This window comes from Myotis yumanensis, unplaced genomic scaffold, assembly GCF_028538775.1.
Source record: "Myotis yumanensis isolate MYYU_CA2020_CCGP unplaced genomic scaffold, mMyoYum1.0.hap1 SCAF_1, whole genome shotgun sequence".
In the NCBI taxonomy this organism is placed as follows: Eukaryota; Metazoa; Chordata; class Mammalia; order Chiroptera; family Vespertilionidae; genus Myotis; species Myotis yumanensis.
The window spans coordinates 30,832,878-30,850,053 of NW_027223752.1; the positions used below are offsets into that span (position 1 = coordinate 30,832,878).

At 42.8% G+C, this 17,176-nt stretch overlaps 1 protein-coding gene across 2 annotated transcripts in view; it reads left to right on the forward strand.

Annotated features, from left to right (window-relative positions):
• The window catches only part of ZFYVE1 (zinc finger FYVE-type containing 1), a 47,712-nt gene that overhangs the window by 4,193 nt on the left and 26,343 nt on the right, over nucleotides 1-17,176 (forward strand). Inside the window, exon 1 of one of the 2 annotated variants that reach the window (XM_070417195.1) lies at nucleotides 5,248-5,606. The exons of the other annotated variant lie outside the window; for it this stretch is intronic. Within the exon in view, the coding sequence (XP_070273296.1) occupies nucleotides 5,496-5,606 (111 nt within the window). The 5' untranslated portion in view covers nucleotides 5,248-5,495. Of the gene's footprint in view, nucleotides 1-5,247; nucleotides 5,607-17,176 lie in introns of those variants that run through there. 2 annotated transcript variants of the gene reach the window in all.

Below are 17,176 nucleotides of genomic sequence, written 5' to 3' on the forward strand. Positions count from 1 at the left end.
TTTTATTGATTTCAGAGAGAGGAAGGAAGATGGGGAGAGGCATAGAAACACCAATGATAAGAGAGAATCAATGATTGGTTGCCTCCTGCACGCCCCCTACTGGGGATTGAATCTGACACCCTGGCATGTGCCCTGACTGGGAATCAAACCATGATTTCCTGATTGATGGGTCGATGCTCAACCACTGAGCCACACCAGCTGGTCTTTAAAAAGTGGCATTTGAGCCCTAGCTGGTGTGGCTCAGTGAATAGAGCGTTGGCCTGCGGACTGAAGGGTTCCGGGTTCGATTCCAGTCAAGGGCACATGCCCAGGTTGCGGGCTCAATCCCCAGTGGGGGGTGTGCAGGAGGCAGCCAATCAATGATTTTCATCATCGATGTTTCTCCCTCTCTCTCCCTTCCTCTCTGAAATCAATAAAAATATATTTTTTAAAAAAAGTGGCATTTGAGCCCTGGCTGGTGTGGCTCAGTTGGAGTGTTGTCTGTGCACTGAAGGTTGCGGGTTCAATTCCTGGTCATATACCTAGGTTGTGTTTCAGAGTATGGGAGGCAACCAGTCCATGTGTGTCTGATATTTCTTTATCTCTATCATCTCTCTCTCTCTCTCTCTCTATCTCTCTCTATCTCTATCTCTATCTTTCTCTCTCCCCTCTCTCTCTCCCTCCCTCTCCCCTCTCTGAATTCAATTAAAAAAATTTTTTTTAAGTGGCATTTGATAAGGATAGTATTCTCTCCAGATGGGCTCTTCTTATATTTTCGTGTATAGGCTTCTGATCAGTAAAAGCCAGTGAGGCACCTGGGATTACAGAAGGACTGAAGAACATTTGATTGGATTCTGAGTTGGGGAGAGGGTAGTGTATGACCACTAGGGGCGATTGGGGAAGGGGTGGTATAATGGTATAGTTTCCAGAGAAGGTAGTATACGTAAGGTCTGTGCTTTCGAGTGAAGACTGCTTGATTCATATCCTGGCTATAACACCTGCTGGCTATATAACCATGCAAGTTATAAGCTCTGGGCCTTCTACTTCATAGTAGTAGTTGAGAGGATTCAAAGATATTAGGAATGGGAAGGATTTGTCATAAGGCCTGGCACGCAGTGTCCACTACCAGTCTGTTGCAGTAGTTTTTTTTTTTAAATCTTTTTTGTTGAAAGTATTACATAGGTTCTCTTTTTCCCCCAATTAACCTCTTCCAGCTGGCTCTTGTCCTCCTCCCAGTCCCCCCCCCCCCCTTTTTTTTTAATATATATTTTTATTGATTTCAGAGAGGAAGGGAGAGGGAGAGAGAGATAGAAACCTCAATGATGAGAGAGAATCATTGATTGGCTGCCTCCCGCTCTGCCCCATCCAGGGCCAGGATGGAGCCTGCAACCAAGGAATGTGTCCTTAATAAGGACCCTTCAGTCCGAGGGCTGACACTCTTATCCACTGACACCAAATTGGCTAGGGCTCTTGGGTTTCTTTCATAAGGGACCCATATAATTCCACTCAGGAGGCTTTATGCTAATGACCTAATCACCTCCAAAGGCGCCATCTCCTAATACCATCATATTGGGGGTTAGATTTCAACATGTGAATTTTGGAGGGGATACAAACATTCCGTCTGTAGCATTGTATTTTATAGATGAGGACACCGAAGCACAGAGAGAGGAAGTAACTTGCCAAGATCAAGTTACAGTAAGTGGCAGAGGATTTGAACACAGGTATCTGGCTCTAAGATCCTTGCTTTGTGAGACTTCTGCTATCTCTGACCAAATCTTTTAAACTTTCTAGTTAAGCTTTATATGGTCAAAAGCATCAGATCACCAGTTCCTCATGGCTGCTGTAAGAATCAAATGAAACAGCTCTATACAAATGTAAGACTTGTCATTGCAGAACTCCTTCCTCATAGCAATAAATATTCTATGAAAGAAAAAAAAAAGAAGAGAAAAGGGGAATAAAAGAGAAAGAGAAAAGACAAAAAAAAAAAAAAAAAAAAAAAAGACCACAAAAAAAAAAAAATTCAGCCCTGACTGGTTTGGCTCAGTGGATAGAACGTTGGCCTGCAGACTCAAGGGTCCCAGGTTCGATTCTGGTCAAGGGCATGTACCTTGGTTGCGGGCACATACCCAGTGGGGAGTGTGCAGGAGGCAGCTGATCGATGTTTCTCTCTCATCGATGTTTCTAACTCTCTATCCCTCTCCCTTCCTCTCTGTAAAAAAATCAATAAAAACATATATAAAAAAAAATTCAATGAGTTAGGCCCCAACTTTGTTTTTATTTTCTTGTTTCTAGGCATCTGTGTACATAAGGAACATTTAGCAGCTTATAGGCTGCTAATGTTATGTGTGGTTTCCTCAAATTCTATGGCCTAGAGTCTCCTAAGATTTGTTGCTTGTGATTCAAGTATTCAGTTTCTTTTGGAAAACTTAAAGGACAAAAAGTTACCTTTTAGAGGTGAAAATTTTTTTATCACGTTGTTGTCATTTGAGTGGGTATTGGAATTATAAATTTGACGAGAGACTAACTTTTGGTTTCAGAAGTGGAAACTCATTTGTGGCCTGCTAGCCAAAGCCACTCAATAATTCATCACAGTTATTGACCATATGTTATGTGCCAGGCACTTTCTAGGTTCCAGGGATACATGGTTAATAAAACTTGGTCCATGCCATCATAGAACTTACCATTTAAGTGGGGAAAGCACAGTTCACATATGTAAAACACATAAACAGGTGGTTTTTAGCGAGAGAGAGGAAGAGGGAGAGAGAGCAACATCAATTTGTTGTTCCACTTAGTTATACATACATTGGTTGATTCTTGTATGTGCCCTGAACGGGGATCGAACCTACAACCTTGGCGTTTTGGAACGACGACCTAACTGAGCCACCCAGCCAGGGCCTGCAAGATGATTTGGAATCCACTCTTGCAGGAGAGCCAGGGAAGGTTTTATAGTAGAGGTGACTTATAAGCAAAGACCTGATGACTGATACTACCTGGGCAAATAGACCTCCAGAGGGAAATGGGAACAGAAAGAAGGTGGGACTGAATGTTTGAGTATGCCAGTGTGGCTGGAGTGTGTTAAGGAAACAGGTGCAGAAACAAGCAGGTGCCAGATCACATGGGGCCTTGTAGACCATAGAAATAACTGGATTATGAGAGTAATCTGTCTGTTTTATGCCAGAGAGTCACATCTGATAGAACTTTTTTTTTTTTAATATATTTTATTGATTTTTTTACAGAGGGGAAGGGAGAGAGAGAGAGAGTTAGAAACATCGATGAGAGAGAAACATCAATCAGCTGCCTCCTGCACACCCCCTATTGGGGATGTGCCCACAACCAAGGTACATGCCCTTGACTGGAATTGAACCTGGGACCCTTCAGTCCGCAGGCTGACGCTCTATCCACTGAGCCAAACCGGTTAGGACTGATAGAACTTTTTAAGAGATGTCCCTTGACTGGAGTGTGAAGACTAGATTGTGGTGATTGTAAGGGGACAAGAATGAAAGTGGTGAAACCACGTAGGAGGCTATGGCAGAAGGTGAGGTGAGAGGTGGCTTAGATTTGGTGTTATCATTGACATGATGAGATGGAAAAACATTAATGAATGAGGGACAAAGTTTGGATGTAAAACAAATGCTGATATATTGGGTGGAGGAGTGAGGGAATGAGAGAACTTAGTGGTGACTCCTGGGCTTTTGGTTTGTGCAAATAGCACCTGCTTAATACCCCAACTTTTATTGAATCTATAAAACTAAAAGTCTTTAAGAACAAAATTTATACAATAAAGAGAGCTAAATTAGCCTCATTTGGTATTAAACTAACACAGTAATTCTCAACCAGGAGTGATTTTGCTTCCTTAGGGGGCATTTGGCAATGTTGAGACGTCTTTGCTTGTCACAGGTGCGGGTAGAGGGGGGTGTGCTACTGGCAAGTGGGTAGAAGCCAGGGTGCTGCTAAGTATCTTACAATGCTTAGGGCAGCCCCCCACAAAAATAATTATCTGCTCTAGCTGGTTTGGGACAGTGGTTAGAACGTCGGCCCATGGACTGAAGGGTCTCGGGTTCGATTCTGGTCCAGGGCACATACCTCAGTTGCAGTTTGATCCCCATCCCCAGTTGGGGTGTGTGTGGGAGGCAACCAATTGATGTCTCTCACATCGATGTTTCTCTCTCTCTGTCTGTCCCCTTCCCTTCCACGCTCTCTAAAAATCAATGGGGGAAAAAATCCTTGGGTGAGGATTAACAAAAATAATAATTATCTGGTACAAAATGTCAGTAGTGCTGAGATTGGGAACCCGATCTAACAGATGAAGGTTTGGTTGAATAGGAGACCTGGATACTAGTGAAGTGGAAAATATATCAGGAACAAAATATTTAATCGGTACACTAGTTTTTTTTCACTCCTCAGAAGTAATCTAGGTGAAATCAGTATTTTCTTTTGGCATATTTTGTAACCCCTCCAGTGAAATAGTTAGACTTTCTGGGTTGTGTTCGTTGATTTTTCTAGGCCCAGTAGAATGGTGCTAGGCAAACCAAAGGACTTAGGGATCCATTGTTTACAGCCCATAACAAGTAGATGATCCACACTGACAAGTCATTGTAATCTCTTGTAGAGACAACACCCTTAGCAAATAACTCAAAGGTTAGAAGAATAGTTCTAATAATTAGGATTCTTCGAGGGGACGAAGAGGATAGTAGAAACTCAGATATCTTATCAGAATGTTTATTAGTAAAAGGGGAAAAGGATTCAAAATTTTCTCTTCATTCTTATGTACACATACATTTAAAACCCATTCAGGTTTTTTTTTTAAATAATCACCCCATTCTCCTCTTTGTCTCTTTTCTAAGAACTTCCTATAACTGTCCTCTTGCCAAGAGAATAGAGCAGCAGCCTGACAGGAAATTTTCCCTGTTTCCTCTTCATGCTGACTGACCCCCTGACTGGGACATTAGGAGAACCAGGGATGTTTTCATGCCGAAAGACTCCTCATGCGCAGCATGCAGGTGCTAAGGAAGCCAGGGAGCCGGGGTGGTCAATGAGAAGCTAAGAAAATACCCACTGAGGCAGGCCCCCCCTTGACTAAGAAATTGACGCCTTGGGCCCTCCAGGAAACGGGAGACCAAGGGAGTCTTCTTTGTCCTTCCCTCCGCGAAGTCAGTGGTGGACCTCATCTCACTGAGACCGTCCCTTTAAGAAGACCCATCACGGTACTTGGCTGCGTCACTTGTTTACAGTCCCAGAATAGTGTGGCTCAGAATACTGGGACTTGGCTTTTTTTTTTTAAGTTGGCTAAAAGAGACATTATTTTAATGGGATTCAGGAATGGAAAATAGCGGAGGATGTTTTCCGACTATGGGAATCCTAACCACACATCGGCTGTGCTAGACTCATCTGCTGGTGACTCCTTGGCCCTTTGTCTGCTTCCGGGTCTAGGGTACCTTGCTGGGCAGGGCTCGCTCTTTCCAGGCCCTTTGTTTCAGACCGGTTGGCAGAAACCCCTTAAATCTGGTCAATAGGTCATGAGCCAGGGGGGTCATCATCTTCTAAATTTCGGGACATCCGCATTTCTCTCTCCCTGTGGCCGAACTCTTATAAGGACCAATTTTGGTGCCGTGGCTGTTAGCCTTTTGGTAAGTTCTGGTCAGAACATGAATATATATACTTACTATTGGTTCTTAGATGCTATATTTTAAAAAGTAACACAAAGCCATAGATCTGTTCAGGAGCTGTCTGTCTGTCAAAATAATAAGCAATAATTGGAGGAGCAGCAGAGGCTCCCTCCACTGCTGCTGCCTTTTACTTCTATAAGCCCCAGTAAAAGCCCCTTTTGTTTAGTAATAATGGTGGAGGGGGAGGCATTGTATGGGATTACTGGGAAATGCAGGGTTGAGGATGACTCAGACGGGCAAAAAAATGAAAGAGCCCCTATTGTGTGCCTTCAGTTTCTGCTCTGCATCTTCTGCTGTTATACAGGCTCCTGGCATTTAACCTGCGAGGCTATTTTGTTTAGTGCAGGGCTGTTTAAAATTTGACCCATATAAGCCATCAAAATCACTGTGAGTCAGCTTTTCAGGGAACTTATTTTTAACTATTTCAAGTTACCTCCAGTTTGTGCAATTCTTTTTTTTTTCTGGTCTGTCACTTCCTTAAAGTGATTGATTTTTTCTGGAATTGGTCAAACATTTGGCTTTTTGAGTCGGGGGTAGTATAAGAGGAAGATTTCCTATTCTGTTGACCTTATATGTTTTCCCTGTGGATGCATCTCCTGGCCGTACCACCTTCGAGTTTATCCTGGAGATGGTGTAGCAGGGAAGGGCTTCTGAGAGCTGGCTAAAGTTTTCTGGGGAGTCTTGCTTGCTTTGGGAGGAGCTCCCATGAGATCATTTCTATCTGGGCTTAGAACTGCTGAATGAATTGAGCACATTTGATTGGTCGTGGGAAATCAGAGGAAAGCTAATGGATGCGACCCCGAAGAAGGGATTGTAGAAAGTTGCAGGCAAGAGGAATTGGAAAGACCTATGGGAAGGAAGGACACAGTAGGATTTTTGGAGGCAGGAAAGGGTGGATGCTTCCTTGGAGGATGTTTTGTACATTTTGCCTCTCTTTCCAATGACTGTTGGCCAGAAATTAAGAGGCTCTGTTTAAACTGTTTGTGTGGTTGTCTTGGTAGTGGCTGGCGTTCTTGGGAAAAGAGCGTATATACCAGCCATATGTAAGCACTTGACCTCTGCCTTCACTTCACTGGAGGATGATTCTACTTTCTAGCAGCTCTGGAAAATTTCCCCCTCTTCCTGATTTCCTTCTGCTTGTGACTGAATTCCTGCTGTCTTTCCCAGGGAATTTGAGTCTATCAGGGGTGGGCAAACTTTTTGACTCGAGGGCCACAATGGGTTCTTAAACTGGACCGGAGGGCCGGAACAAAAGCATGGATGGAGTGTTTGTGTGAACTAATATAAATTCAAAGTAAACATCATGACATAAAAGGGTACGGTCTTTTTTTTTTTTTTTTTTTAGTTTTATTCATTTCAAACGGGCCGGATCCGGCCAGCGGGGCCGTAGTTTGCCCACGGCTGGTCTACATGGTGGAATGCTTGAACAGAACTGACAGAGCTTGGTTCTGGCCTGTAGGCACAGACACCCCAGCTTGAGGTTGCGAGAGCACTTCAGCAGTCCTAGAGTATGTTAAAGTTCCTCTGCTTTCCAGCCCAGTTGCTTCTGCCTAGTGAATATGTCATCCTTATGACTAAACTGTTTTCCATAACCTCTCATAACCTTTTTCAAAGAGCTCAATTCAATTTACATGTGTCATTGAACAACAGTTGTAAACATTTATTGAGTGTCAATTATGTGCCTTATTAGTTTGAGTAATCTCTGAAAAACCTGTCGCTTTTGGGGGAGGGGGAAGTTTCTGTCTAGAACTAAACATAAATGATTTCAGGTTAATGTACTGTTTTGCGTTATTCGTGACATTCCTTTTTCTTTCATTACCACAGAAAATGGAGTTGCTACTTTTTTTTTTTTTTAAAGGATTGACCTAGATTTTGGCATTAAAGTGCAGCCTTCCCTGACCATCATATTTATAAGAGCAACCCTTATCCCCACCTTGTAGTCCTAGTCTTATATCCCGATTTCTTTTTATACCACTTATCACCATTTGACATGACATAAAAAAAGTACATGATGTAACAAGACTTTTAAAAATAAGCTCTTTTGTGGTATAATTTACACATTGTAAGTGTATAGTTCTATGAGTTTTGACAAATATATGTACACGAGTAACCCCCCTGTCCCTCACCAAGGTCAAGGTAGAGAACATTTCTATCCCCCCAGAAGGTTCCCTTGTGCCATTTAATTAATCAACTAATTAATTAATTAATTTTGAAGATTTCTAATTGGTTTTTAGAGAAAGAGGAAGGGAGAAGGAGAGAAAGAGAGAAACATCAATCAGCTGTTTCCTGCATGCCCTCGAGCCAGCAACTGGGCATGTGCCCTGACTGGAATCAAACAGTGATTTCCTGGTTCAAAGGTTGACGCACAACCACTGAGCCACCCTGGCTGGACTGGGCAGTGATTTTTACCTTTTCTGTTCGTCAGCATCTAGACAGTATTTGGCACATAGTACGCACTCAAATATTTGTTGAATGAATGAAATGTGTTAATGAGAGTAAATAAATGTAACAATTCAACAAACATTTAATGAGTGCCTACTATGTGCTGACAACTGAGGGAGATACAAAGTGGTAATAAGACACTGAATTTGCCCTTGGTGAGAGGACAGTCTAGTGCTGGTAGAAGACAAATACATAGAATAAGGTGGATAATGTCAGAGTGGTATGGAGAAAATATGGCCATTCAGAGGAGTGTATTATTGCTGGAGGAGTTACTATTGTTAATTGACTTTAAAATAGTTACTAGTATATGCTATATTCTTACTTAACCATGGCTCTACTATCTCACTCCATATTGAATAGAAACCAGACCCCTCTCAGTTTCGGACCCAGACACCAAAGATCTTATAAAGCTGTGTCATCTATTAAGATCTTCGGCATAGCCCTAACTGGTTTGGCTCAGTGGATAGAGCATCGGCCTGTGGACTGGATGGTCCCAGGTTCGATTCCAGTCAAGGGCATGTACCTTGGTTGCGGGCACATCCCCAGTAGGGGGTGTGCAAGAGGCAGCTGATCGGTGGTTCTCTCTCATCGATGTTTCTAACTCTCTATCCTTCTCCCTTCCTCTCTGTAAAAAATCAATAAAATATATTTAAAAAAAAAAAAAAAAAAAAAAAAAAAAAAAAAGATCTTCGGCATAAACTGTGAGAAGAGCACTTTAGTGAGTCTCTGGTTTAGTGATAATTCTTGGAATCATTCTTTTGAAGATTGAATGCTTTCTTATGCATAATATATGTATTATGCAACCTTATAACAGCTTTTTTTCCCGTTAAATTGAAGATACATCCTTTTGAGGGAGGGAGTGGTAAATACTGAGAATCTTCCTTGTCCCATTATCCCTAATTCTATAAGGAGGCATTTATTGGAAAACTTCCCTCAGGAGGGTTTTTAATTGGGATAATGGAATGAAAATTCTGTAGTGACTGCAATAAGTGGCCTGGAGGTAAACCAGACAGCTACAGCAATAATGTCAGGCAACACTTCTCTAGCATTTGCTACATGCCTCCACTGTGCAAAGTGCTTGATGTACATCATCTCATTTAATCCTTCCAGCAAGCTGAGGTTCAGAGAAATAACTTCTTTAAGGTTATTCTAAAGTCAGTGAGTGGTGGAGGCTGGTTGGCTGAACACTTAACGGTAATATGGACTGTTTCATTCTAAAGAGACTGTAGCATCTGCATTTTGTGCTGAGTTTATTAATTTGTTTTAACAAATATGTGTTGATTTCCTATTATGTGTCAGGCCCTGTGCTGGGGCTGCAGTGGTGAACAATACAGACCAGACCCCTTGCTAGCATGGAGTACATTCTCTTTGGGAATCTCAGAAGCAGGATGATGGTAACAGAGATGATGGGTTGAGAATGAAGACTGAGAAAGAGAAAGGTTGAGTAAATTATCTCTGGTGTAATTCAGGTAGAGGTAGACTTAAACCTAGCTCTCTTGTCTTCTCTCTAGCCTCAGTTTTTCACTGCTAAGTCTCAGAGCCTTTACCAGCCCTCATGCTCATTGTTGTTTTTGTGTTTTTTTTTAATATTTTTATTGATTTCAGAGAAGAAGGGAGAGGGAGAGAGAGAGAAACATCAATGACAAGAGAGAATTATTGATCGGCTGCCTCCTGCATGCTCCCTACTGGGGATCAAACCCACAACCCAGGCATGTGCCCTGCCTGGGAATCAAACCGGGACCTCCTGGTTCATAGGTTGACACTTAACCACTGAGCTATACCAGCCGGGCTAGGCCTGTTTTTATAGCTGGTCACTTAAAAGGGGAGCTGCGTCTCCCATCTGTAAGCTCCTTGGAAGAGTTCTTTGAGGACCGTGTGGCTCTTGAGGATGCCTCAGTAATTCCAGCCTGTGCTCAGAATTCAGCTTTGCTTTGGAAAGCTTTCTATCTGTCTATATTATATAAAAGACTAATATGCTAAGTGTCCATCCGACCAGGAGCTATGACACGCACTGACCACCAGGGGGCAGACGCTCAACGCAGGAGCTGCCGAGACTCGCACTGGCCATTTACAGAGAAACAGTACTGCAGACCTGATGCCCACAAAGCAACACTCGGCTTCCCCCAAGTGGGACACAGGCTCCCACCACCACCTGGAGCAACAGCCCACCAAATCGTGGCTGATGCTGCTGAGACCACATGGTGCAAAATGCGGCCCACAGCCCACTCTAGCCCAGAAACGGTGGCTGTGGGCGCCAGTAACGATGTCATGTAGCAATGCCTGGCTTCCTCTCCCTAGCCACGACTAGCCTCCTTGCAGTTTCTTCAGCCCAGAATACGACTTGCTTTATAGCCAGGTGGAGACATTTTACACTTTAACTAAATGTCTGTGAAGCATTTTCCTGTGCCTCATCTCATTTGATCCTCATCACAGAAGCACTGGAGTAGGTAGATAGAAACTCAGTGGAATCCTATTTTCTTTAGATTTAGAAAGTTCAGAAACTTGACCTGACTGAAAGAAGAAATGGTGGACCTTGAAAATGACTTCAGGTTTTCTCACTGTGCAGAATATAGTCAAACACTGCTACAGTTAAAGATTTTCTTTCTTTTCCCTGTGTGATCTACAATAATAATCTGCTTCGTGTTGATATTTGCTGTGTTGCTGACAATTACCTGAAAGAGAAGTTGGGGTGCTTTCTTGGGCTGGAAAAAGTTTAGCTAAATCAGAAAGCAGGTCTAATTAAGCAAGTTTATTCTTTATATATAAAAGGCTAAGTTGACTCACCCATGCACGGTACATATAAAGCTCTCACTGGCGCCAATTGCACGCGTGTGTTTCGATCTGTCATTGTCAATCGTGAATTTGGTTGACACTTTTATTATAGAGAAAGGGTGAATAGCGATATTAAAATATTTCTTCTAATTAATTTCCTTTCAATGTGCACAAATTTGTGCATGGGGCCACTAGTTCAGACATAAATGGAGAGCTGAATAGGTTGAAGTCAAAGAGACTGATCATGAAGCTAAAAATGACTATTTTTTAAGAATTTATTGTGTGGGTCATCTCTACATAGAAACAATCTCTCTCTTGCTCTAGAGTACGAGGGGAGTGGCAGGCAGTGTCCGTGAGGCCATGTGTCAGAAGACATGGGAGAATTCCTGACCTCTCAAGTAATGGAACACTTTGGGGACACTGGAGTGGAAGAAAGTGATCTTTGCCCTTACCAAATGTGTTCAGTGTATTTGTGAAGCCAATCTCATGCCTCCAGTGGTCTTAAGAAAACATTTGATTGAGAAACAGTTGTTTTTATATGATGCTATTGATACATACATGTATAAACACAAAGATATACAATTCTTTTAGGATAGAATGAGAGACCTTTTTCTGAACTCTCTGGGTTAGAGAAACAGGTTTACTAGAACTTTCTGGCAGTAGGGGTTTGCTATTGGAATGGAGTCTTCTTATCATTTGGGCTTTAAAATTAGAGTGGCCACTGACTGGTTGACATTGTTTAAGTAAAATCCTGTTTGAAATTAGGCCATGGGCTTAAATCATTGCCTAGAGCACTTTTTTAAAAAAAATATAAGGCTGCGACGGCCCCTGCGAGGCTGCGATGGCCCCTGCGAGGCTGCGACGGTCCCTGTGAGACTGTGACAGCCCCTGGGAAGCCAGTGGAACCGTGTGAGCCGCCCAGACGGCTTCGTCGACAGCCTGCGAACCAGCTTGCAGCCCCACGAACAACTACTACCCGAAGGGCGAGAGGGGCGAGAGCAGCTGTAGTGTTGCTTTCTCCTCACTTTTGGTAGCGAAATCCTCATTTTAAACATAAGAGGATATATTATTTTAAAAAGCTGTTACGTGGCTCCATACCCTTTCTGAGTAGAGCGTGAACAAGTCGTGAGAGACCTTCCGAGCACAGGGACATGTTGCGGATGGAAATAGCTACATTTTCCATGTGTATGACCCGGCGACAAAAAGCGTACACCTATGGATGAGGACAGTGGCAGGGTAAGGGCAGAGGGTGGGGTGGGAACTGGGTGGAGGGGAGCTATGGGGGGAAAAAAGGGGAACAACTGTAATAATCTGAACAATAAAGATTTATTTAAAAAAAGAATGAAGTACCAAAAAATAAAAATAAAAAGACAGTTACAAAGAAAAAAAAATAAAAAATAAATATTTTATTGATTTTTATAGAGAGGAAGAGAGAGGGATAGAGAGTTAGAAATATCGATGAGAAAGAAACATCAATTAGCTGCCTCCTGCACGCCCCCTATTGGGGATTGAGCCCTAAACCAAGGTACATGCCCTTGACCAGAATCAAACCCGGAACCCTTTTTCAGTCTGCAGGCCGAAGCTCTATCCACTAAGCCAAACCGGTTAGGGCTGGAGCATTTTTCAACATGATGAAAGTCAGTCTGGATTTTTCAAGGAAGAGTTCCCTCACCTTCCACTTCCCTTGTCCCTTCCCTGGAATAAGGAAACTAACCCAAGTTCTATGCCTGTGCTGCTCTCAATTAAATGAAATAATCAAGTTATAGCTTCCTTTTGGGATAGTGGTCCCAGTTCTGATAAGAGCGAGAATCTGGTTGGTTTCAGTGGGTTCGGTCCCTTCCACTAAACTCAGCCAAAAATGGAATGAAAGCAAAGTAAACTGGAGGCCAACCAGAAAAGTAATGAAGAGGAACTTAACTTTGGGAATAACTATTGACTTAGACTGGGCTTTATTTTTTATTAATCCTCACTTGGGATATTTTTTCATTGATTTTTAGAGAGAGTGGGAGGGGGGAGAGACAGAAAGAGAGAAATATGGATGTGAGAGAGACACATCAATTGGTTGCCTCTCACACGCACCCCGCCCAGGACCAGGGATCAAGCCTGCAGCCGAGGTATGTGCCCTTGACGGGAATTGAACCCAGGACCCTCCAGTCTGCAGGCAAATGTTCTATTCACTGAGCCAAACTGGATAGGGCGACTTAGACTAGTTTTAGAATCTCAATGGAGAGGTATGAAATAATCTGTTGGGTCTTAGCTGTGTGGCTCAGTTGGTTGAGCATCATCCTGTGCACTGAAAGGTCACTAGTTCATTCTTTTTTTTTTTTTTAATATATTTTACTGATTTTTCACAGAGAGGAAGGGAGAGGGATAGAGAGTTGGAAACATTGATGAGAGAGAAACATCGATCAGCTGCCTCCTGCACACCCCCTACTGGGGATGTGCCCACAACCAAGGTACATGCCCTTAGCTGGAATTGAACCTGAGCCAAACTGGTTAGGGCACTAGTTCATTCTTGGTCAGGGCACATGCCCAGGTTGCAACTTGATCTCTGGATAGGGTGCGTGTAGGGGAGGCAGCCAATCGATGTTTCTCTCTCTCTCCCTCTCCCCCTCTCTCCCTCTCTAAAACAGTGGTTCTCAACCTTCCTAATGCCATGACCCTTTAATACAGTTCCTCATGTTGTGGTGACCCCCAACCATAATTATTTTCGTTGCTACTTCATAACTATAATTTTGCTACTGTTATGAATCGTAATGTAAATACTATCTGATATGCAGGATGTATTTTCATTGTTACAAATTGAACATAATTAAAGCATAGTGATTAATCACAAAAACAATATGTAATTATATATGTGTTTTCCGATGGTCTTAGGCGACCCCTGTGAAAGGGTCGTTCGACCCCCACAGGGTTCCGGACCCACAGGTTGAGAACCGCTGCTCTAAAATAAATAAAAACATTTTAAAAAATAATCTTTTTGGTTCAGGGGTGGAATTTATGATAAGCATTAGATTTTTATTGAAAGCAAGCAAGTGTCCCTCAGCTCTTCCTATTGCTTTGGGTTAGGAGCTGATTTTTGCCTTGGCCACAGGGAACACCTTTGTAAAGATTTGAAGGACTGTATGATTGTAGTTGGTACCAATTAGATCCTCTTCATCCAGAGAGGCCAAAACTGAAAGAACCTCAATGCTGAGCTACTTTCCTTGGGATTGTTTTCTGTTGTCTTTGGTGTTTAATTTCAGGAGTCTGACTGTGTTCTGTTGAACTTTACGGTACTTTCCAAGGCTCTTTACTTCAGCTCCTTCCCCATCTCTTGCTTTTTCCTTCCCAGGCCTCCTCAGAACAAAGCCCATGTGATTGGTCATTCCTCCTGGATGATTCTGTGAGGGCTGAGAACGAATTTCTTTTTTTTCTTTTAAAATATATTTTATTGATTTTTTACAGAGAAGAAGGGAGAGGGATAGAAAGCCAGAAACATCGATAAGAGAGATCGATCAGCTGCCTCTTGCACGCCCCCCAGTGGGGATGTGCCCGCAGCCACGGTACATGCCCTTGACCGGAATCGAACCCGGGACCCTTGAGTCCACAGGCCGACGCTCTATCCACTGAGCCAAACCGGTTCGGCTGAGAACGAATTTCTTCTTCTTCTTCTTTTTTTTTTTTTAAATATATTTTATTGATTTTTTACAGAGAGGAAGGGAGAGAGATAGATAGTTAGAAACATCGATGGGAGAGAAACATCGACCAGCTGCCTCCTGCACATCTCCCACGGGGGATGTGCCCGAAACCCAGGTACATGCCCTTGACCGGAATCGAACCCGGGACCTTTCAGTCCGCAGGCCGACGCTCTATCCACTGAGCCAAACCGGTTTTGGCGAGAACGAATTTCTTAAGGGAGACTTGTCATCATTCTGTTGCCTGCTTGGGTCAGAGGTTGACTGCTGGATACTTTTCACTACCATAAACTGCTCTGAATTCTAACTTAGAACAATGAAGTTCACTGAGTACTGTTACTTTTCATTTTAGAAACTTTACTTAAATCTCTACACAAAGTGAAAAGCTCTGTGAGTGAAGTGAAGAGGTACACTGTTTTCTTAAAGATGTGTATACTATTAGATGCCAACTTTACTAAGAGTCAACTATAAAGCCAGTATGAATGATAATATGTTGTTTTGATGTAAGGGAAAGGAGGTATCAGAAGCAAGCAACAAGCATTTTTTTAGGTAGAATCAGTTTAGATTTCACCATTGCTGCTTTCGTACCTGAAATGAGCAACTTCTGAGCACCAAGCAGGTCCCAGCCCAGCTGCTACTGCCGTGCACCTGGATGTCTTCCCAGTGCTGGTCTTTAAATATTAACGGCTAATATTTATTGAGTGCTTACTTTGTGCCAGGCATGGTGCTATGCAAAGTGGGATCATTGATTACAAACAGGAAGAACCAGTGGAGCAGGAGCCTTGTTCCCTTCTGGCCCTTTCCTTCCCTCATCAAAGGGAGTCTTCTTTTTACTTTTTTCTCCCCTGACTGAAAACTAGTCTTACTACCACCTAGGCCTAAGCTGTTCTCTCCTTCTGGCTCATTTAAAGAAGAATTGAGTAGTAAAACTGGGAGCAAAATTATGTGAAAGATACAGGAAGGAAAAATGAACCATGTTTTCTGTTTGCAAGGCACGTTTCATTTATCTATTTATTTGATTAGCAACCACTACCCTGTAAAGGGAGGCAAAAGTGGTTATATCCCCATTTTATACATGAAAAAAAATGCAGTCAGTGCATGTTAAATGATTAGCCAGGGCTGTCAGTAGAAAACCAGCCTATGGCCCTGGCCGATGTGGCTCAGTTGGTTGAAGCATTGTCCCTGTGTACTAGAAGGTCTTGGGTTCGATTCCCACTCGGGGCACATACCCACGTTGCTTATTTGGTCCCCAGTTGGGGTGCATATGGGAGGCAAACAGTCCATGTGTCTCATATTGATGTCTGTCTTTCCCTCTCTCCCTCCCTAAAATCAATTACAAGGAAAAACAAAACAAAACAAAACCCAGCCTAGAGCTTTGAGCTTCTTCTCCCAGAATTCTTTGCTCTAGACTCAGTTGTATATACCCAACACATGAACAGATGTGTTTAATACATTACCCAGGATACCAAGTGCCAAAATAATATCCCAGATGCTTATAGGGAGTGTTTTATTTTCATCCCAAATGAATTTATGTATGTTATGTACATCATTTAGTCAGCACTTAATCAATATGAGTAATGAGACATTTCTGTATCTGAAGGCTCCCATGTGTCCCTTTATAGGTGCCTGTTCTTACATATATGGGTAGCATTTGTGGGCTAACAGATTCCTAACAGAGTAGATTTCTAGGGGAGAAAATCTTTAGATGTACTCTTCAACCCTTATGGATACTGAGGGGACTGTTTGAGAAGGTGAATGGCTCTTGTGGGGGATCACTGACCTTACCTGACTCCTTGCTAGTAGAGGTTTATGGAGATTTTTAAAAAATATATTATTTTGTTGATTTCAGAGAGGAAGGGAGGGAGAGAGAGATAGAAACATCAGTGATGAGAGAGAATCATTGATCGGCTGCCTCCTGCAAACTCCCACTGGGGATTGAGCCGCAACCCGTGCATGTGCCCTGATCGGGAATCGAACTGTGACCTTCTGGTTCATAGGTCAGTTCTCAACCTCAGCCACACCAGCTGAGCTTGATGGGGCTTTTGTTTTGTTTCTCCTGCTGGCCAGCTTAGCAGCTTGGAACCAGGCTGGCTGAGTGACACCAGTCTAAAATGGGCTGTTCGAGTGCAGAATCTCAGAGGGAAGGCGGGGGAGGGTGGGTGGGTGGGTGGGAGGTAATCAACCGAATTGCATATATATATGCATAACCCATGGACATGGACAATTAGGTGGTGAAAGCCTGGGGTGGAGGTGGGCTGGAGGGAGTTAGTCGGGGGAAAAGGGGATATGTGTAATACTTTCAACAATAAAGATTTAAAATAAATAAATGAAATGGGCTGTTCCATGTAACTTCTTGTTCCTCTCAGTTGTCTGGTAAATCATGAGCCTAGGTTGATTGAATGAGGCTGCGTGTTAAGCCCTAAGGAAGATATAGGGTGGAGAAAAGTGATTAAAATGGCAAACAGGGTGCCTAGCATTCATTTATTCAATAGCTGGACATTGAACTCCTCCTCTGTGTCAGGTGGTGTTCCAGATGCTACAGATGTAAAGAGAAAATAGACAGGGTCCTGCCCCTTGGATATAGTGGGCATTTAGAAAATTATTGGTATGATCATTAACGTTAAGGCTCCTAACTAGGTA